Consider the following 22,476-nt stretch of genomic DNA (forward strand, 5'->3'; position numbering starts at 1 on the left):
ATCAAAGTTACCATTGTATTCTTTTTCTCATTTTAAAGTATTTCCAAAGGAAAAGGGAAATGAAAAAAGTAACTAGATAGAATCAGGTACATTTGTGACAAAAACTAATACTTCATGTACTTTACAGGTACTAACCAGTTAAATTAAAGTTCTTGTTCTTAAAACTGATACATGTACAAGTCCTCTCAGAATTAAGATTACAATTTGTATTTTTTTTCTGCCTCAGGTGACTATAGTAAAGCTAAAACCGATTCTCAAGGCAGCTCTATCCATCTGTGTAACTCATTTGATTAGGTAAGGTACGCTTCATGTGTCTGTCACTCAGCAAGGATATAATTTATATATCCTATTTGGATCATCTCTAGCTCACCTTCAGCTTCTGCCTTATTCCTCAGTACAGAACCAGTGCTGGTAGGTCTGGTTCAAGGAGTGGAGAGGAGCTCGTTTTAGCTCCTTGGCTCCTAGCATGTATCCCTGCAGCTGTAGTTCCTTATATGCTAGCTTTCACAGGGGAGGAATAATAAATGTGTTAGAGAGCTTTTATCCACAGCATCCTTCCTTTCTTCAGGGTCAGTAGCAGCAGTTTAGGTACCTTTAGTAAAGATACAGACACCTTGTTCACATCCAGATCTTTGGTTTTTCACTGCACTTGAAACAGCTTCAAATAAAAAAAAATAACAAAAAACAAAACCTGAACAACTACAACCAAACAGAAAAAAGCCCCAACAAACCACTAACTTATCAGAATTCCCTCTCCCCTTTTTCCACACCCTGAAACTAATACAGGTTGAAAGGGAACAAGTCCTGTTCCCTTCCATCCCTCCAAAGATTTTCCCAATTCCTCCTTGTACACAGGCTGAAATAAAACTACTTTATAATTAAAGTGTAGGTACAAGCCTAAATTTAAGGGCAGACTTTGATGGTGACTGAGTACTTCAGTAGGTATGACTAGCAATTTGTTCTCTAAAAAATATTTAATAACAAGAAATTAAGATTTGTGAAGAGCAAAACTAGTCCCTGAAGATCAAAAAAATGAATGCAGTTTAAAAGCTTTTGGAGGTGGGTAAACTGTTGTAAATATAGTATATGGTAGGGTCATTAACTTATTTATAATTGCCTTGTGTACACTTCCAAAAGTAACACTTCATGGTACACACACTACACTGCAGCATTTAACTGGGGATGCACTGACAAACTTTAGCATGTAAACAATAGAAATAAAACTTCACCAACTACACCAAGATACCCTATAACCAAACCTTCATGTTAAATAATTTTTTAAGGCCTGAATTGGTCTTACTAGTGGAATAGTTACAGATTCTGTCTTTTAATATAAGAAAACTTACCATTTTCCTGGAGATAAGCACAGCTAGGCTGAACTAATGGTAAATTTATACACTTCAGCTGGTTTAAAATAAACAGCATAGTAAATTTAAAGAGTTTTGATTTTTTCATCTGATGTAGTTTCCCAGCATCATGATTTCCTGAAAACAGCAACTTTAGAGAAGGTGAAACAGGAAACAGCTTGATACTTTTGTGTCAGCAGTTCAAACTTTAAAAGAAAAAAACCAAACCAACACAGCATTGTTTGTCTATACATACCTTTAAATTATTTTTATAACCTTTCTGCCATATGGTTCCTCTCTATACATAGAGACTTGCAATGAAAAAAACCCCCAAAAGTATGTTAATTTTAAGTATTAAAAGTATGAAAACAGTGGAAAAAAATGAATAAACAATATAATGTGAACTTTTAGATGCAGTCAAGTAAATTTAATTTCATAATAATCTACAAATATATGTACATTTTTTAAGTCAATTCATCTTCCCACACATACCAAATTCATACCATTTAAAGTCAAATATGTTCCATCTCACAGTGATAAATCCTGTATTAGCTCACTTTGTTACTGTCTGCAAAAAAGCTGACATGATCTGGAAGATCAGATTTCACTGATCTCTATTTGTCAGTTTCTCTCTTTAGAACACGTATAAAGGCATCTCTTGGAACCTCAACATTGCCAATTTTTCTCATCAACCTCTTGCCTTCTGCTTGCCTCCTTAAAAGCTTCATTCTTCTTGTAATGTCGCCACCGTACTGTGAAAAAAAAATAAAATTTACTCAGCCTAAACTACAACTGCAGCTACAGTACATTCCAGCCACACAAAACCAAAGGGTTTAAAAATAGTCAGAAAGGCTGGTTATATTTTGACAAAAAGATTACTTTATACTCCAAATAGTTTGGCCTAAAGGCCACTAATTAAAAAGAACAAGGACGAAAATAAGCACTTTAATTTGCACAACTGAGTGTTGAACTCTGTCACCTAAATATATACATTCCTGTAAGCCTGGCTGACACTAGACAGCACATCAGATCCAAATCCCCTTGGATAGCAGCAGCTCAGATATACCGTGGCATCTTGACTAGCATTAGGTGCTTGCATCTAGAAAAGTGACCTAAACCCTTGTACAGTATTGAACAGTCACCATCCCACAGCTGGGCTTAGCAGGATTCTATTGCAGTTGTGAGAAAGGGACACTTGTTTAATATTTTCCAATATCTTCACTTCAGAGAGCTAAATCCAAGCTAAGTAAGAGGCCTCACAGTTTTCCAACAGCTTTGTTGAATCTTGTCCATAATCAACTAGTGCATATTTAAAGCTTTATTACAATGTATTACTGCAAATCTAAGTAGAAGTTTAATCACAATCAAGTCTCAAAAGAAGCACATTTATATTTCCTTCTATCACCTGAGAACAAATTTAGGAAACATGAAGTTAACTATATGCTTGTGTACACAAACACACACACAAACACACACACACATTTACTGTGCCTGAACTATTAGAAAATTATGAGGAGATGAATCAGACACACGCAAAGTGTGTGATTGAAAATGCCATTACTTTATCTGATCCACTCCTCAAGCTGCAGCAAGGGGTTACAAGAGTTGGATTTTAAAATAAAAGCTTAAAAGTATCTGTTAGAATTCCAGACACTTAGGGGCACAAGCAGAAGAAGAATATGTCTTTGCTGGGTTTCTAGGAAGAGATGAGCATATAACCTTAGCAGGACTCTAAGGTTTACAAATGTCAGAAACTGAAGAAAAGAGAAAAAAAATACCCACACATTTTGCCACAACATTTTTTCTGTAAGGTTTCAGCCTGCAAAATAAAATAACACATACACCTTAACATATTAGAACATCTGCATGTGAAACTAAGTACTTGAGTTGTTAAAATGTTACTTGTTTTTCTCCTAGTTTTGTAAGATGCTTTGGAATCATAACATTTTCAGGTTTTGTATGCAAAATATGAAGCTTTAAACAGAAGATAAAATTCACAGTTTTCAATTCTAGAAACATCACTTAGGGCATATAATATGTACATAAAGAAATCACAGTCTTGGCTTTTTATCTGGAATTTCTGCTACGACTCACAGGAAGCATTACATCCCTGTGTATATACACGTATCAACAAATTCTTACTGCACCTCTGCCTGAATTCTGACCTTTAATTATTTTACCACCATTTAAGTCCTATTTAAACAGCAACAGAAAAATGTGATGAGAAACACAACATAAGGAAATGGTTTGCTTTAAAGAAGCATGTGCTAGGAAAATGTTTTTGTGTTCAGCTGCAACATATTTCCTTTAGAACAGCACAAATCAGCTCTTTTTTTGCTGACTTTCACAGCAAAGTATTCCACAACTGGCTAATTTTTTTCAGTAGTAAGAAACTTTTTCTACTGCCAAAGAGGAAGCAGACACGTGTTGGAAGTTACACTTTATCCACTAAGTGCAATTTTGACCCCAAGCAATCTAAAATAGAAATACAATTTCTTTGTATAAATTTAATTCAAAATGTTTAGTCAATAGTCACTGCTCAAATGTGTTTTTTTTTTTCTTCAAGTAGCGTATATCAAGAAAAATACAACTTTATAGTGAAATCAAAGTCCTGTAATGTATGAAACTAGGTAAGACTTCACAAGTCTGTATTTCACATATCTTAAAATATGGACAGAAAAAAAAGAAGGGGAACAGAAGGGCTTCACTTACGTTTCTCTTGCAATGATTTTCTTGCCAATGGCAGCCTGGATGGCTATTTCAAACAACTGTCTAGGAATAGTCTCTTTTAAACGTTCACAAAGGAGTTTACCAGCAGCATAGGCTTTATCTCTGAAAAAAAAGGTCAGCAACACTAAAAATATACCCATAAATCAAACTGTTTGATTTAAGGATTTTAGTAGAGGTTTTCCTCTTCTTAACTCAGAAGATAAGCTGATCAGATCAAATTTTACATCTAATAAGTGGTCTCTGTATGTCACCTGTTTCATACTAACAGGTGATAAGACTGTATTAACTTCAGTATATAACATCATATAAAGCTTTTATAAAAAACACCCTGATTATCCATCACAAATTAAGATATTTTGAACACTGCCATAGCTTCAAGTGAAATTTTAAACTAGGTCAACGAGAATTTTCATTGATCATAGGTCCAATAGATATTACAGAATGCTTTCAAAGTCTGGTTTTATATCACAAGAAAAAAAAATTAACATACTCTTGTCATCTGCTAATAAAAATTATCTAAATGTATTCAGCATCTGCATATGCTTCAGGTTTTGGAAAGAGAAAACAACAAAAAGTCTAAAGAATCTACTAACAGATACTTTCATAAGCTGTTAGAAAGAAATGGATCTATCTGTAAAAAAAAAATCCATATTTAGCAGACATTTTGTACCAACATACATGTTTTCAGGTAGTGGCAATGTGACTCTTGCTACCTGTATAGAGCAAACATTTAAACATGAAGTACTTGAGTCATGTTCATTGAGCGTTACAGTTTTCAGAGGTACATATATTTACTTCTACAGTAAGAACAATTGATGACTATCTTAATACCAAGCTTGCAGTAATCTCTGTAATGCTTTCTCTATACATGTTATTCAGCATAATTCTTACAGATGCAGTTTTTACAGTGGGAAGACTGAGAATACCTGCAGCAAGAGCAAAATGACTGCAACTATGAGTTTAAAAAAACAAACAACTGAAATCTAAAGTCAAAAGAAAGTAAAGTGAGTAAAACAGTTTTAGTGAATAAAACCAGTTACTTTTAGTGAGTAAAACAGTTCAGGGTATGGGCTAAATTGATCAAAAAAATACATGTTAAAGCAATAACTAACTTTTGCAAGGTGGCCCACTCCATTTTGCATCTTTTCAGGTAGATTGCTAAACACTGCATGCTTATGAGAAATGCATTATTTCACAACTGGCAACTGAATCCAAGACAGTTACTCCCCTTCAACCCCATGATGCTGAACAAGGCAAGGGGTTTATTTTCCTATGTCAGCTTTCTGGAGTTACAGAATTTTAGGGATTTCAAGATTGCAGTTATGTAAAAAAATATGAAAATATACAAATATTTAGCAACTACAAGTATTTTAAGAAGGAAAACTAAACAACCCACAAAAGTAGGCATTATTGGAAAGGGATGCTGAAGTTACAGAAGGAAGCCTTGTAAAAACTTTGTGAGAAGCTAGGGGACAGGCTGGAAGAGCATTATTCTCACCTCTAATACCTGCAATGCCCATAGAACTAGAATCATATTAGCAAAAAAATTCTGAGGTAACTGCATCCAGTACATATTTACATTCTCCCGGTACTCTGTCTGGAAACAAGGTAACAATAAACTTCTATGGAACAGGAATTAGTGGGAGAGCAAAATAATTTTTTGTCAGTACTAAGCATCATAAATTATTCATCTGCCATCTCCTAGATTGGTCTGCACTTTTTTCTAGCCCTTCAGAAGACTGGCATTTTGCATTTCTTTCTCTCTGCACTACATTTTCCACAAAAATATGATATCCAGTACTTAAGCTGAGAAAGAGAAGTAAAAAAATTGCTATTATTATTTTCTAATTTTCAGACTACAAAATGCTTCTCTTTTTCAGTGGTAATGAAGGTGATCATATGGAAAAATCTTCAATGCAAATCTTCAAACACATTTTTCATATTAAGAGTAACATATATACCTAGAGTAATTTAGAAACATGTCATCATTTTGGTCAGAAAAGACCTTAAGATCATCCAGTCCTATTAATAGACAGTGTTTTCATTGTTATTCCTTTTGAATAAGTAATCCAGTAAACCTACTTGTGTATGACAGTTGCCAGTTCTTCAACTGGATTTCCATTTAGAAGAATATCCATTTTGATTAGGTCTGCTGATTGGTAACCTGCATCTTCATAATCAAAACTAAAAAAATAAAAGCAGTTCAAAAATTAGTCATGATATTGTATAAATTATATTTTGCATTCTTTGTTCTATAGATTTTATAGACATATTTCTTAATAAAACACTTGAACTTTTTAATATAATGGGAGTACAGTTTTTCGTAGTCTCTCAGTACATGTTCACACTAGAAATGCACCACAGATATGTCCCCTCCAATGCAGAAAGTTGTCATCTTGACTTCAAGGCTGTCTTTCCAATCTAATCAGCAATTAGAAATCTACATGCTTAATGCAGTCTCACAGCTACTGAACACTCCATGTCCTGAATGTCACAGGAATCAAACACCAATCCAAGACTGTCTTCTTTCCATCCTCTCATTTGACAAACTTTTTATGTGACCCCTTATTATCACCATCTCTGACAATTAAGTTTTCCATTTAGTTTCCAAATCAGATTTCTTCTTTGGTAGGTGTGGGCCTTGCTGTCTGTGTGGTAGTTAGCAAAAATTCTTAAAATGGAAGAGACTTAGAGGTGGTGTATGCAATAGACAGACAGATAGATAGACAGACAGACAGACAGATCTTGTGTGTAAGTATAATTGTGGAGGATCATCAATATCGATGTAATGTGGTCAAATCTGAAATACCAGAAAAGGGGGGGGAAATCCTTTTTAAAGGATTTAGATTATTTCAAAGTACTTCCATCTCAGTTGGCTTAATAACCACAGAAGTGTGAATGGATCCATATAACAGAAATATGATTACCGAGAGCACTACATACACAAGCTGTATTAAGGAGTCAATTAGGAAATAAATACTAATAAATAAATAAGATAACGCAACATCATTGGCAATCATCCCCAAATCAAAGGAAACCCAACATAATTCTGCTAATGAGATAGGTTCTTGATAAACAGGTTAGCTTTTATGTAGTTGGGGAGCTAGATCCAGAGAGGAAATTCAAAATTTCATCCCTCTGTTTCTTCTATCTTGCCTCTCCACTTTTGTTTATGCTTTTGCTGCATATATATGTAAACCTGGGCAGAACATGTTTTACTTACATTTTTAAGACATAATTAAACATAAACTCAAAGCAAATTCAGCCCTTCAATAAAATTCATTTTTATGTTTGTAAAATAAATAATGTAATTAGGTATACCAGTTCCTATTGTGTCATTAACATCCCACTAATGACATCTCAACATACCAGGTTTGTGAGAGCCATTGAGCCTCCTGGGGCACAAGCTCATCACCATGCAGCATTTTCACTTTCATTAAACTCACAAAGGCTCTTCACAAACATTCTGAGCACTCTACTAGACTCTGAATTCATAGCAGCCACCCACAACAGAAAATTTTTTCTCAAAATACACATTATTTCCTTTTTTCACAAAATAAAGCCTGTATATAAAGCAAATACTGTTTGTTTTAAATACCACATTGTTTTTACTAGCTTTAAATAATCAGTGTGGTTAGTTTCCTTTTTCCACCAAGAGACAGTTCATACAGTAAGCAGTACAGTTTCAGTGATTCCATTGAAAAAAATTGTACAGTGTCACTTCAGACAAGGACAGACCATTTAGGTCTTACTCATATAGATGAACCAGTGCCACACCTGGGGGTGCCCTTAAAAAATATACTCATTGCCAAAAACAATGATTATTAGGTAGTGCCACACTTTTCATGTTTTTCAGACTTATTTCCATCCATTTTCACAGTGAATCTAATCCATTCAAGGTGAAGAGATACTAGATTTGCAGCAGCACCATAAAGGAATATTCTTTACTTCTGCCCTTCCACAGCTGTTCCTCAGGCCTTTTTTTTACCATACCACCCCCCTTCAGGGTCCAGGGTGGGAGGAAGAAAAGGGGAACAGGAGAGGTAGTTACCTTGCGTAGCCAGAAGACAGAGACTTAAGAGCATCATAAAAATCCACCACAATTTCATTCAGTGGAAAGAGGTATTTTAGCATAACCCTGTTTTCATCAATGTACAACAGATCTTTCTGGACTGCCCTACGATCCTAGACAAATAAAAATTGTTTCAGTTTCCCTTGAAAATTTCTACAAAAAATACAAAACAAATTAAAATGAACAGTAATCAAGCTACACAAGAGAATTCCTGTAGTAAGCCCCAAAGTAACTTTCTCATTGGTAGTTTGCTGAAGTCACATGACAAACTGCAACATTGTAACAAATGAAGTGGTTATAACTTAACTAGAAATTCAATTCAAGCCTTTCCTCTCTAAATGCTGAATTTCTGAAATCCTTAACAGCTTCGGCTTATTGCTGCCACTGTAGGACTTGAAGGCTCATCTTCTTTCCTCACAGAAAGGTGTTCTTAAAGTTAATTTAGAAATTCTTTTCAATAGATTTTATTCTTCACTGTACTGCTTTGTATTATGCATTTTGGAATGTTAGAAGCTAAGAAAAATATTGTGAAGAAATAATATAAACACAGTATGCATGGCAATTAAAGCATTTTGAATTAGAAGTATTCCAAATACAGTTAGGCAAGTTTGGCCATCGCTATCCTAAATTTACTTTCAGTGAAGTACTGAGAAAAGTACATGGACACATAGTCAGAAGTGTTGGCAGAAGTTGTATTTCCATGCATATACTTCTAAAAAAACCAATACATCTTATTTCCCTGCTGCAGATTCCATTGTTTCAGGAGAACAGAACTAGCTATGAATTAGTCCAGTACAGACCAAGCACTTTGTTGTCACCGAATTTCATCATTAACTTTTCAGTTCTGTAGTTTGATGGATTCTGTAGTTCAGAATTTTACAAATAAAATGTTTAAAATTATTTTATCTTTCAAAAGTATTCAATAATTACTTCAAAGATACTATTTAAGTAGCAATATCGATTATCATACTATCTTGTGTCTTCACTTTGAGGTGAAGAGCTTAAAAATGCAAAAGATAAAATTAAAATTATACACCAACCTGACACAAGGTAATTATTTTCCCAATATATTCATGAGGTGTTACAATAGTACCAAGAACAGTTGGCTCCAAATATTCTGATACTGAAAGTTTATCAGGAAACTGAGCAGGGTTGATAATAGTAATCTGGTCTTTTCCATACTCCTAAAAACAAATAAACCAGATATTGTAATTTATTAGTAAGTAAAATGAACAAAGGAGACAAATATAGCATTGAAAAAATGCTAAAATATGTTTCAAGTGTCTGAAAACATTGGTGCGTTATGCAACCCAAGTTTAAACCAAGGATGATTTTAGAAGAGACTTTTATAAAACATACAGAAGTCTGTTATCAGCACATCCTTAAATATCATTATGCAGAAATTAGCTTTTGACTTGGGAAATGATAGAAATACAAAAAACTTTTCTATCCATCTTTCTCTTCACTGTAAATTGAGGATTTTCTTTCTTACTTCATCCTGATCCTCTAAGTTACTATTACACAGCTTCAACAGAAGACCTGCTCTAAATATTTTAGAGTTCAGTGGTGGAAACTTTCTTCCTTAAGTAGAACATTGGGTTCAGGCTTCCTCACATGCTGAAGTGGATTTAAAAAATGAAGTTTTTAATTCCTGTGTGAGTGCTTTCATTACCTACTTCTTCCAGTCCAACATCCCAGTAAGGGCTGGAGTTACCCTTCCAAGGTAAAAGGAAAGTTATGCTGCTTATTGTGAAAATGCAACTTCCCTCTCCTCCCTGTCCACTGACAGGGACCCAACTTACAGCATTGTTTGAAAAGAATCTCACATCAGCAGTCCAGAATCACACACTAAAGGTATCAACTACTTCATTCCTAGCTGCTATACTGCCTAAGAAACCAAAACAACCAGAGAGATAAAAGTTTATGCCTCACAAGTTGTAAGTACAGAAACATTTCTTATACAAGTTTTTAGTAATTTGCAGGACAATCAGCCAGTCAATTTGCAGCCTCCTCTCTCAGCAGGTGCTCTAAGTCTACCTCTTTCTCTCTCTAGAACTCAAACACAGTAATTCTATTTGCACTCAGTTTAATGAAGTTAGCACAGGCCCATTTGATTGTGATCAAAAAATCTCACTTTCTTTCACCAGCCCCTGCCAATCTACAGTATCATCACAAGCTATTCCTAGAAACGTTCATGTTTTCTGATGGATAAAGCCTGGAAGATTATTTCATCTGCTTTTAATGCAGTCCAGTCAGTAAGCACTTAAAAGAATACAGCAAGGCATGTGTTCTGTACTCCCATTTTCAAGAAAAAGTGTAAGACTTAAGAAGAGAGTGCTTGAAATAAAAGGGGAAAGAGCAGTTAGCATCCTTAAAAAATTAAAAATTATTTAAGTAATATACCGGTGTTTCTAATGCTTACTATAAAATACAGTACTAGCCTACATTTAAGAAGAGACTCTAGATGTTTATTAAATTTACGTAATTTTTAATGAATTTAACATACCTTTATCAACTTTGCTGAGGAAAGAACAGCTTTATAGGGAACTGTAGGTGCAGTCAAAATAACAGACATGTTATACTCTTGCTCCAAACGCTGATTAAAGACTTCCATATGTAGAAGACCAAGGAAACCCAACCTGGAAAATAAATACCCTGTCGGTAAAAGTATTTGTGTATCCCCTGGAATTTCACAGTCATCTTTTTTACCCTCCAGCATGTTTACGGTGCTAGTATGGCAGTATCAGGCAGAGCAAACAACCTTCAAGGGACCAAATAATCGTACAGTTGAAAAATCTTGGAGAACAAAAACAATCACAATAATTTTCATTTTCTGCGCAAACAGAGAATGTAAGAAAATCAAATGAAATTAATGATCTTTATCATTTATTTGAATTACAGCTTCTAATTTTGAATTAAGTTTAATTTTACCTTCAGTTGACTTAAACATGTGTTCTTATGAACAGTTTAAAAAATGAAAGCAGCAGAAAAACCTCACCTCCATCCAGCTCCTAAGGCAAGGCTGCTGTCACGATGAACAGTTACACTGGAGTCATTCAATGTCAGCCTTTCCAAAGCACTTTTGAGATTATTATATTCTGTTTGGTCTATTGGATACATTCCTGTCAAAATATATTAAATAGAAGTGATGTGACAGAGAGCTTTAGCTACTGTGTACCTGGCTTTCAAATATGCCACTTACAGTTAACAGTAATAAAATCAAGAATAGTTACTTCCTGCTCTATCAGTTTTTAAATGTGAAAAACAACAAAAGGATTCTTTATTCCTCGAAAAAAAATTAGTCAAAACATAAAAATGTTTTAGATTACCTCTGAATTAACATCTAAACCATAATGGTAGGATCAATGTATTCATCTAATCCTTCACACTTATGGAAGATTCATAGTTGAGTATAACCACTGTTTTGCAGTGTAAGTGTATAGCTTTCACTGAGATGTTCCCTCAAAGCTAAGAGTGAGTGAAAAATAAAAAGCATCATTTCAAAGCTGCAAATATTTCTCTCTTCTTTTGAAATTAATAAAAACAGCTGTTTGTATAACTACTGTCTGAAATAGATTCTACTGTATCACTTTTCACATCCTTGTATGCTCAGAAAATGTCATCTACATGAAGATGCAACACACATGAACACAAAAACATCATCTAAATGCCTAGTCTCCATGAGACAGTTCAAGTGAGTTCTACACACTGCTTCACAACAGGTCTAGACAATTATTTACAGAATTTTTTCTAAAGTCACCTTCTGTAGCATTTGTAGTAGTTACTGAAGCTAGTGGCAACAGCTCAACGGAATTATTCAAGCTCAAGAAGTCAAATATTTTACAAGATCATTCTGCATAGTAGCTCTGGCAGTTTACCATGTTTAACAAAATTGAAACAGTTGCTAAATTTTAAAAGAAGAAAAACCAACAGAATAATTACAGAAATCTGATTATCAAGATGAATAATTCTCTTTTTTTTTAAATTTCAATCCTTCTTTTCCAGCTATTAAAGTTTACTGCCATTAGAAACAATAATCATATTTGTGTTGTATTCATGGAAAACCAGTCAGCATTTATTGCTAATCCTGCTAAGACACATGGAAAACATACAAATCTACATAAGTGACACATCTCAGCTAAAAATTCTAATCCTCCCAACTCTTAATATACATGTCTTCTTTTAAAAGCTCTAACAGCTCTTGCTCTTGTCAATGGAAAAAAGTAACTCCACTTTACATTGATTTACTCCTCACCTGCAAAAACCATTGGCTTCGCTGACTTAAAGCCAGGCAAAGGCTCCACTGGCTGTTTATACAAAAATAGTGTGTCTCCTATTTGGGCTTCCGTTACTTCTTTCATTCCAGCAATCAGGTACCCCACCTGTCCTGCATAGCTAAATAAAATTGTTATTATATGGACATGATTGTTGGCATTAGCAGTATTTCTACTATTTTCCTACTTAATTTAGCCCAGCCAGAAATTCAAATAAATCACCCCATTAAAAGCCCATATCTAAAGTTCAGAAGTGAGATTTAAGTTGTTTCACCTCTGAGATGTGAACAGTCTCAACCAGCTCTTTTTCTGTCACAGCTGAACACTACATTTATGATCCTGGTTTTGAATACTGTGTTGCTCTCAGTTTAAAACCTGGAGCTAGACCCTTGAGAGGCTCCTAAGACAAAGAAACCAGAACAGTTCCCAGCTGCCAGCACTGCAAGTTTCATATATCACTAGGATGAAACTAGACAAACACTTTCCATCAGCACATTATGCTAACAGGAGGGGAATACATGGTAAATATTGAGCAAAACACAGTGTTACTGGTTTCAGCTGGGATAGAGTAACTTTCGTCAAAGCAGCCTAGTATGGAGCTGTGTTTTGGAATTGTGACTGAAACAAGTGTTGATAACATACCAATGTAGGTACTGCTGAGCAAGCCCTGTGGGTTTCTCGCTGTGCCCCTGCAAGCAAACAGACTGAGGGTGTGCAAGAGACTGGGAGGTGACACAGCCAGGACAACAGATCCAAACTGGCCAAAAGGGCATTTCATACCACAGAACATCAAGCTTAGCAATACAAAAGAAGTGTAGTCTTTCCAAGGCTTTTACTTGTAGACTAGCAGGACATCAGTCTGCTTGTGGGAGGTGGCGAATAATGGACTGTCTTTGCATAATTTGCTTTTATTTCTTTTTTTTTTTTTTTTCCTCCTTTATTTATTAAACTGTCTTTATCTCAGTCCACAGGTACTTCCTCAGTTCTCATCCTGCTAGAGTTGGGGAGTGAGAAGGGGGCTGGCTGGGTTGCTGGCTGGGTTCAACTCACTAGACACAGTAATGTAACCTGAAAATGACCCCAGTAAAGTCATTTATGTATATTTGGATGCACACTGGTAAAACTTCTCCACTGATTCTAAGTACCTGATTTTCTTCCCACTGCTGCCATTGAGAAGCCAGTTTCTGGAAGCTGTTGCATTCATGGATTTTAAGTTTTCCACCCTCAAAATATGCTGCAGCAATAACTAAGATGAAGCCCCATTCCCTTCCACTCTCAAACAGGGCAGTTCCTAGAAATAAATTGGACAGCTGAATAAGAATATCGAAAACTAGCCTTTAAACACCTAGCTGTCCAGATGTTCCATGTACTACAGAAGATAATGGATTCCTCCCACAGTAATGCCCCAAAAGCACTCCGTAAAACCTTCTGCTTCAGCATGCCCAAAATAAAAAATGACACAGAGCATTAAATTGCAAATAGTAATTAGTAAAAAAAACTACCATCAAAGAACAAGAACAAAAACCTAGACATCTCCCAGTTTTTATCTCTCAAAGCAGAAATCAAACAGAAATGCAGGACATTGTAGTTTAGCCCAATATATTATTCTTCCACTGTAAGAAGTTTTTACTTACAGCTTATGTGTTGGCTGTTCATTTGGAGTCAGAATTCCAACTTCATTTACTTCATATCTTTTCTTAGTGTGTGCCGACACAATTTTGTGTCCCTTTGCAATCTCCCCACCAAAGAGCGCAATGTTAGCTACGACACCTCGGTAGTGGTCAAAGGTAGAGTCAAATACTAAGGCTTTCAATGGATCAGCAGTATTACATTGGGGTCTGTCACCAAAAAAAATTAGAACAATATATTATGCAGAGTGTTTTTATTCAATATTGAATAAGCAAGCATGCCCACCCCAAACACTTTCAAAGAATCACACTAGGATGGGATTTCCAGTATCACCTGATCCAACTTTTCTTGGCAAAAACACAGGCTTACACAGGATGGCCTAGCACCCTGCCCAAATAAACAGAGAGTGTCCAATGCTGTGGAATCCACCACTTTCCTGGAGAGATTATTCCAATCGCTCTTTGTAGCTACCGTTTAAATACCAGAATACAGCAAAAGGTCTCCCTTAAGCCTTCTTTTTTCAAGGCTGAACAAGTCCATTTTTCTCAACCTTTCCTCAAAGGGCAGACTGCCCAGTCTTTCAATCATCTCTGTGGCCCCTCTTCAGCTGGTCCACATTTTCTACACTGAAGGGGCCAAAACTGAACACAGTATTCCAGGTGTGGACCAACCACCACTGAACAGAGTGGGATAATGACTTCTTCATCTCTGCTATTGATGTCCCTGTCCTTGATGTCCCAAGGCAACCCAGCATGCTGTTGTGTTTCTTTGCTGCAGCAGCACATTGTTCACTCACATTGACTTTATTGTCCTCAAAGACCTCCAGGTCCATTTCCACAGAGCTGCTCTCCAGCTAGGTAAGATGTCAGCCTGTGCTATGCTCCTGAATTATTTATTCCCAGGTGCAAGACCTTTGCCTCTGTTGAATTTCATAGGGTTCTTTTTAGCCCACTTTTCCAGACTATCTAGGTCTTCCTGCAAAGTTGTTTGTCCTTTCTGAAGTGTCTACTTCCCCCTCTCAGTTTGGTATCACTGGCAAACTTCACCAGGGTACACATCCCAACTTCCAGATCACTTATGATGATAAGAAACAGCATTGAACCCAATGAGGAACCCTGGCAGACCCTACTTGTGGCCAGTCTGAAAAGGAGCTATTTACCACCACCCTCTGGGTGCAGCCTGTCAGACAGCTCCCATGACACAGACCACTCCAGACTGTAACACAGTGGTTTCTCCAGGAGTCTGTGAGAAACCTTATCCAAAACCTTCAAAATCCAGGTAGAGAGAAATCCAGGTAGCCACTGTCTGCTGCTCACACTACACAGCAGGTTACCCTGCTGCAGAAGGTGATCAGGTTTGTCAAGCCCAATACACCCTTGGTGAACCCCTCCTCGCTTTTCCCAGTCACTTCATCTGATTTGTCACAGCTCCCAGGAGGATTTGTTCCATACCATTTCCAGGCACTGCAGTAAGACTGATGGGCCTACAAATTCCTGGATCCTTCTTTAAGTTCTTCTAGTAAATTCGACATTAGCATTCTTCCAGTCTTCTGGGATGTCCCCTGATCTCCAGGACTTCTCAAAGATTACAAAGAGCAGCTTTGCACAGACACAGCCAGCTCTCCTACAATCCTCATGTGGATACTATCAGGGCCAATGGATGCACAGGGGTCAGGCTCCTGTAACAGTTCACATACCAACTCCTTCTTTGCTGACAGTGCATCTGTGCATCAATCTGCATTTCTGCTCCCCAGCCCTAAAGCCCAACGGTGCTGGTAAAGACAGAGGTGAAAAAAATGTCCCTCTGCTTTTCAGCCTCACTGGTGACTAATTCATCTCTCCTGTTTAAGAACAAGTCACTATTTTCCTTCTGTTTCTCCTACATCTATCTATAAAATATTTTATTTAATTAGATGCATATTAAGTGTAAAACTACTGCCAGTACCATATAAATGCAACTCATGATTTTCTAATTACTTTTAAAGGTTAATTAGACACATAATTAAATACAGACTTACGGTGGGATCTTCTCAATGACCTTTTGAAGAACTTTTTCAACATTTGTTCCTTGTTTAGCAGAAATCTAAAACAAATCCAACAACAACTTTATAAGACACATCTTACATTTATTAATAAATAGTGTCATGTGAACTTAGGCAGTTTGGGTGGCATCCATAAAAGTACTCAAAAGGACACTCTAGAATGCTATTACCAAGAAATACTGTCTTTTGTGAATGGCAATTATTTCTATGATAGAAATGAAAATCATTTATGGATTGACAGCGAGAAATAATTTAAAATCCCGGATTCTAATCCTGAAAAAATACTAGAATTTTTAGCTGAGAGTTATTTTCTCCACTCTTACAGGAGACAAAATTTAAAGAAGTTCTTATGTCAGACAAGAACAGGCAGACAGATAGCACTCTCTTAATTTATAACATGCACATGTGACATGTTAGTTACAAAGTTATATTATCAGGCATGTCATAAAACTCAGAGATCTTACCCTTATGCATTCATCTGTAGGGATATCAAACAGCTTCTCAATTTGTTTTTCAACTCTTTCAGGGTCTGCATTTTTCAAGTCAATCTGTAAACAACAAACTGCTAAATATACAAGAAACCAGATCTCCCACATCATCCAGTACTGTACAAAAAGTACAGTAGAAAGTACAAAAAGAACAGCAAAGTACAGCAAAGTACAGCAAAGAACCTTTATGTATTTATGAGTAAACATTGTCCATCTTTAGGAAAATATCAATATTCATTTTATAAAGTCTTCCTTCCTTGATTTTGGGAAGGATCCTGTCCATAACCAGTCTCCTTTTGGCTTGTTTCATTGGGGAAAACACATTTGCCCAAGAGTTGGTAAAAATCTTTAGTTTACAAAGTAATTTGAAATCATTAAGAGCTACCTACACTGTTTATAGGATCACATATTAAGTACAAAATAAACCTACAAAAAGCAATTAACATAAGCTGAGCAGTAATTAATCTTGTGATTCCAACAGCACAGCTCTCAAAATTGTATAGAAAGTAACACTTAGAATTTCTCTTAAAATTAAGACTTAACTTTTTAAATACTGAGCTCCTAGTCATGTCATTTCCTCAATATTAATGAACTTTTAACATCACCAACTCCAACCATAACCCCAGCACTGCAAAGTCCACTACTAATCATGTCCTTAAGTGCTACATTTTTAAATACCTAAATGTATTTAATGAAATTAAAAATTTCACAGCAGTTACATTGTAAAATTTACACAGAGAGCAAATACAGAAAATTCCTAGTAATGTTAAATCTAAATCCTATAAATATTATAATGAATAACTTTCTTTACTTCTCTTTGAGGTTACATTTCTGATCAGCACTATACACATTTAAACAACCCAAGTATTCAATAGAAAATGCTAATAACTTTATTACCTTATTTATGACAGGAATTATTGAAAGCTGTGCTTCAAAGGCGAGATAGAAGTTTGCCACTGTTTGAGCCTGAATACCCTAGAAAATAACATTGTAAAGTTCAACACAGAAATCACCTCAGTTTTGGTGTGGTTTTGGGGAGTATTTTTAGGCATATTATACAATTTAAGATTACTTTGCTATTCTATCAACTCTTTCATTCAGGAGATGGATAAATAAAAGGTGATTGATTATATGCAACTGCTTTAAAATCCCACTACTATTTTTCTGCAATGTAATACTTTCATGGAGATAGCCCAGGGGCAGAAACACTGTCAGAAAAACAAAACAAAAAAAAAATCCCACAACTAGTTTCCCTCTAACTAAAGGAAAGCCTGAAATACTAAATAAAAAACAAGAATTAGGTACTACACCTCATTTGCATCCACTACAAGTATGACACCTTGACAGGCAGATAGTGACCGTGATACTTCATAGCTGAAATCTACGTGGCCCTGTGGAGAAAACAAATGTTTACAATTTCAGGCATTTTTGCAAAGATTTCTGTACTACATTGTTTTCATTTGTATATTTGTATAATGAAGTTACCATTCTTATAAAAGAGGAATTGAATAAACACAGGAAGCCAGAAAGCTCCTACTTTTAACTATAAGGACGTTTAGATTTGTGTGATTTCAACACTGTTTATATTTAACTTACTGGTGTGTCAATAAGATTTAAGAGGTAGTTTATTCCTTCATGATTGTAAAAGAGAGATGCAGATTGGGCTTTAACTGTAATTCCTCTTTCACGTTCCACTTGAAGTTTATCCAGCACTTGTTTATTACGGTCAGTTTTAGAAATTGTTCCTAAAAATAAGGAAAAAAAAAAAAGTTTTATTACCTAATTTACGACATAAATCTTGAAAATGCCATTAACCAAAAGTTAACCAAGAGCAAATGAAGCTTTCCCATATAATTAAGCTAAACAAAGATTTTCAATCCAAAACAAAAGAGTGCATCAACTCTTTATTTGTCATTTGTCAAATAAAGTTTACACAATAAAGTTACATAAAACACTAACATCACCTAAGAAATTAAGAAGAAGGAAAAATTCCCTTGAATTGTAAATATTTTTGATACTTATGGAACCTTTCCCTCTTATCACTGAGGAAGAGTGGCCCACAGCTCTAAAATCAATCTTAAATGCTAGATGAGCATTAGCATAGAGTGACAGACCTGAATTCAAAATCCCATTCCATCACAGGCACCAGGCAAAAATGCTCATGGTGATGACACATGGGAGGTAATCATAAAAAGTAACTTTGATCAGAAGTTTCTCTCCCTGGTTTTGTTTCATTCACCATTAAATGAGAGTCCAGAACTCCCAGGTCATGACAGTCCCACCCCTTCTGTCCACATCAACCACAGGCAAAAAACATCATAAACTTAACATGTACTGTTCTAATGGATGACTGGTTAGAGTGACAGGAGTGACACATTGAACAAGGAAGATGTTGAAACAAGGAACATCTTCAAACTCCTTTTCAGCTTCTTTCCAAAAGATGTACTTCTTAAATGAATTACACACTTCCTTATGCCTACGGGTAGGCAGATCTCAACCATAAAGTTCATATATCCGTAACACTACACAATTAAGAGCTTAAAAGCCCAAGAAACACTAGGAGAGCAAAAATATTAGAAATTTTAGTATAATCAACGGTACACGAACTTAAGATGCCACCTTCCATGTCAAGAAAAGGTAGCATAAAATGAGAATGCTTACCTGTAATTTCCAGCAATCTGTCTGCTAGTGTACTTTTGCCATGATCTACATGAGCTATAATACTGAAGTTTCTAATGCTTTCAACAGGATACGTTGACATATCTATTTCTTCCTGAAAAACAGGAATTTCTTTTCATAAATCAAGGTTACAGTCTCTATACAGCATATGACCTGGCCTTTAAAAAAAACAAATTAATTATTTTAATATTTTTTCTCTAGAAGTAGTACAGGTTGAACAGAGATACAAAAGCTTGAATTGTTACTATTGTTTAAAATGTCAGCATTTCACTTTAGTCATATAGACACATGTATTCTTTTATCACTAAACAATTATGAACTATGCTGGAAAGTATGTAAAAGGTACTATGTTCCTATGTACATAGGGAGCTGGAAAATTTTGTTTTACAGTTTCGCATTGGTGAAACTACTGAACTTAAGGATTAAGAAAACTGGATTCAGGGGGCCATTAAGGACATCATTCTTCACAAGCATGATAGGAATACAGAGCCATTACCTAGAGACTCAGCGAGTAGTAACTTTATCACAAGGTGCACACAGATAGTGAAAAAGGATGCTACAGTGTGGAAGAAGCCAATCCACACACAAAAGTCAAAGTATTTTATTTATTTACAGTTCTGTGCAGAAAGAGGTACTTGGTGGAAAATCCACAAAGCCAGCAAACAACTATCAAAACTTCATACTATTTATACATTTTAGCAAACAAAGGCACTATTATCGATTGCCTAAAAGTTACATAGTTCTTTTAATTCTTATTCTATTGGTTAAATGATTCCCTCATTTATGCTAGTTAGCCAGCATGGTGTGTTTCTCTTGAGTCGGTGGGTTTCTCGGGTCTATGGTCGTGATCTTCCCCTGCCACAAGCACCTTTTTACCCAGCCAGAGCCGATTTCAGCGCACTTGCTGAGTTGACTGTGTCAGTTCTTTCCTTCTGGCCCGTGAATTCTGCCTTCTTTGCGCCCATTACTAACAGTACATCGCTCTCTGTTAACTCTGTTAACCCGTCCCTAGAACCGAGATCACTGAAACATGTCAAGCCCTACACCAAGGCAGCTCTACCAAGCAGCAAGGCATCCGTCTCATTCCTGGACGCCAGCGTGGGCCGCCTGGCAATGCGGCGAGCCCAGGGGTCCGGCAGCAGCCGGCCTGGGGCAGGAGCCCGGGCTGCCGCGGACTCACCTTGCCGCGGGAGCTGTAGGAACGCCCGCACGCCGCGGGCAGCCAGGCCGGACGGCAGAGCGGGGCGGCGGCGGGGCCGGGGCTCGGCAGCCGTGCCCCCCAGCGCAGCGCCGCCCTGCCGGCGAGGGCCATGGCGCTGGCAGCAGCTCAATTCTGCCCAGCCGAGCTCAGCGCAGCTCCCCGCAGCCCGCCATGGCCCGGTACCGTCAGGCCGCGCCGCGCAGGGCGGGCGCAGCGGCCCGGAAGGGACGGGGCGGGGCGGGAGGCGGCGGCCGCGCTGTGAGGCGGCGGCCGCGCTGTGAGGCGGCGGCCGCGCTGTGAGGCGGCGGCCGCGCTGTGAGGCGGCGGCCGCGCTGTGAGGCGGCGGAAGCGCTGCCGGGGCAGTCCCTGGTATGGAGGGATACACTACCAGGGTGTGTGTAGGGACGTGCAGAATCATGTAGTCTCAAAAATAACTGAAAAACAGCATAATTCAAATCAAATAGGTTGCACTTGCACTCCCTATTTACGCCTTGGAGAACAAAGGTGTTTGCACCACATGCACACTCAGCTGGCTGGATTCAAGGAGCTGTGCTGGAGTAACTCAGTGAGCTCATATGCTGCATCTTCATCCTGGAACTTGTCCTGTTGTCATTGAGTGAACAGCTGTGGAATGACTGCTGGTCCATGCTGTGAGACAGCAGCCCTTAATGTAAAGCTATTTGCAGGTATTTTAGAGTTCTGAGATAGATGAAGAAAAACTGGGATAGAACTGCATTTCAAGCATGATTGCTAATCATATGAACAAAATATATTAACTAGAATTTCAGATTGGAGGTCCATCATAAGCTAGGATAGAGCACAGAAAAATTACACTCATCTGTCTTTATTTTCACTTTTCAGCTCAGATAAATATATGAATCAAATATTAAGATTTTTGATCAATTTGAGCTCTATATGCAATGGAACACATTCACTGGAAATACTATAGAACGATGTGCACTTCATCAGAATAATAAATATTAAACTATTTATGTGACAGCAAGCCAGAAGCAAGAAATATTAATTTTCAAGTGATCATTTACACGTCAAAATATGATGGATGGATGCACACATTTCCTGAACATCAAAAGCCATTTGTTGTAATGAGGATAAATTAAATGTACCTGTCACTAGCTGCCTTCACTAATACTGGAGCCAACCATATAAATGGTAAATTCAAATGCTTACAGATTCCTGACTGAAAAGGTGAAAACAAAATACAAGCACATCTGATTCTCAAGTATCTTGTTTCAACTACACTTGACTGCAGATGTTGAATGTCCTATCAATAACCATTGAAGATATAATGTAATTGCTATAAATGCAAACCAGTTAGCGTTATGTATTATTTCCTGGCAGTTGTGTTCCATAGAAACAAATATGCTCCCTAAATGATACAGTTTCATAGCCTGAGTTTTAACAGGAATTGTGTTTTCCCATAAAGTGAAAATATTGCAAAATTAAGCATTTTCCCAGTCAGAGATGAGAGTTACCTGCTAGACTTCTGTGACAGTCACACAGGGTGAAGTAGCACACCCTAACACAATGAGTAATACAAAAGGTAAAGAAGCATTTCCTTAGTAGTGAAGTGTGAGCTGATAAAATGCAACTAGAATTTCATAGTGTAAGACATGTCTGCATGCAGAAGGCCAAACAGATCTGTAATCATTGGTATCTGTGAAACACAGCAGAGGCTGCACCACTTGCTACTCAATCATCAGTGTTCCTCATTTGGAAGCACTGCAAGCTAGTGGAAATGCAGAAATAAGAACAAAGCATCATTCAATAGCTGTAAGTATAACAAAAAAAAAAGAATATTTCTTTATTTCATTGGTGAGGATTACTGTAACAGAACAGATTTCTATTTCCCACAAGTACTTACTGTGCAAATGCAATAGCTGTGGCAAAAGCCTTTCTTGTCACTGGAAGCACTGCTGCCAGCAGATGCTAAAAGGGAATTACTACCTAAAAGATAACATTGGCGGAAATTTCACCATCTGTAAAATACATGCTCTT

General features: G+C 36.8%; 1 protein-coding gene across 3 annotated transcripts; it reads right to left on the reverse strand.

Annotated features, from left to right (window-relative positions):
• Positions 1-1,587: 1,587 nt before the first annotated feature.
• GUF1 (GTP binding elongation factor GUF1) lies at positions 1,588-20,571 on the reverse strand. 3 transcript variants are annotated; one of them, XM_058023902.1, is made up of 17 exons: positions 20,440-20,571; positions 19,242-19,353; positions 18,177-18,325; positions 17,891-17,971; positions 17,478-17,555; positions 16,557-16,640; positions 16,069-16,133; positions 14,057-14,260; positions 12,404-12,543; positions 11,147-11,270; positions 10,655-10,787; positions 9,189-9,332; positions 8,128-8,261; positions 6,159-6,260; positions 4,059-4,178; positions 3,129-3,165; positions 1,588-2,098 (listed from the first exon to the last, which is right to left on the reverse strand). In XM_058023902.1, exons 1-17 carry the CDS (start codon positions 20,569-20,571, stop codon positions 1,961-1,963), a joined length of 1,977 nt encoding a protein of 658 aa, XP_057879885.1. In that variant the 3' UTR covers positions 1,588-1,960. The 3 variants fall into 3 exon arrangements, with proteins under 3 accessions (XP_057879885.1, XP_057879886.1, XP_057879887.1); XM_058023903.1 differs by having other exon boundaries at positions 19,242-19,349; positions 20,440-20,465; XM_058023904.1 differs by lacking the exons at positions 14,057-14,260; positions 16,069-16,133; positions 16,557-16,640; ... (3 more) ...; positions 19,242-19,353; positions 20,440-20,571 and adding an exon at positions 13,568-13,700.
• Between the last annotated feature and the right edge of the window lie 1,905 nt (positions 20,572-22,476).

Source organism: Melospiza georgiana, chromosome 5 (genome assembly GCF_028018845.1).
Source record: "Melospiza georgiana isolate bMelGeo1 chromosome 5, bMelGeo1.pri, whole genome shotgun sequence".
NCBI lineage: Eukaryota > Metazoa > Chordata > Aves > Passeriformes > Passerellidae > Melospiza > Melospiza georgiana.

Coding starts and splice junctions, on each gene's coding strand:
- GUF1 (XM_058023902.1), bottom strand. CDS start 20,571: ATGGCCCTCGCCGGCAGGGCGGCGCTGCGCTGGGGGGCACGGCTGCCG. Junction 6,261..8,127: donor CTGTCTTCTGGCTACGCAAG/GTAACTACCTCT, acceptor TTATTTTTTTAG/TTTTGATTATGAAGATGCAG. Junction 2,099..3,128: donor AAAATGTTGTGGCAAAATGT/GTGGGTATTTTT, acceptor TTTTTTTCACAG/TACGGTGGCGACATTACAAG.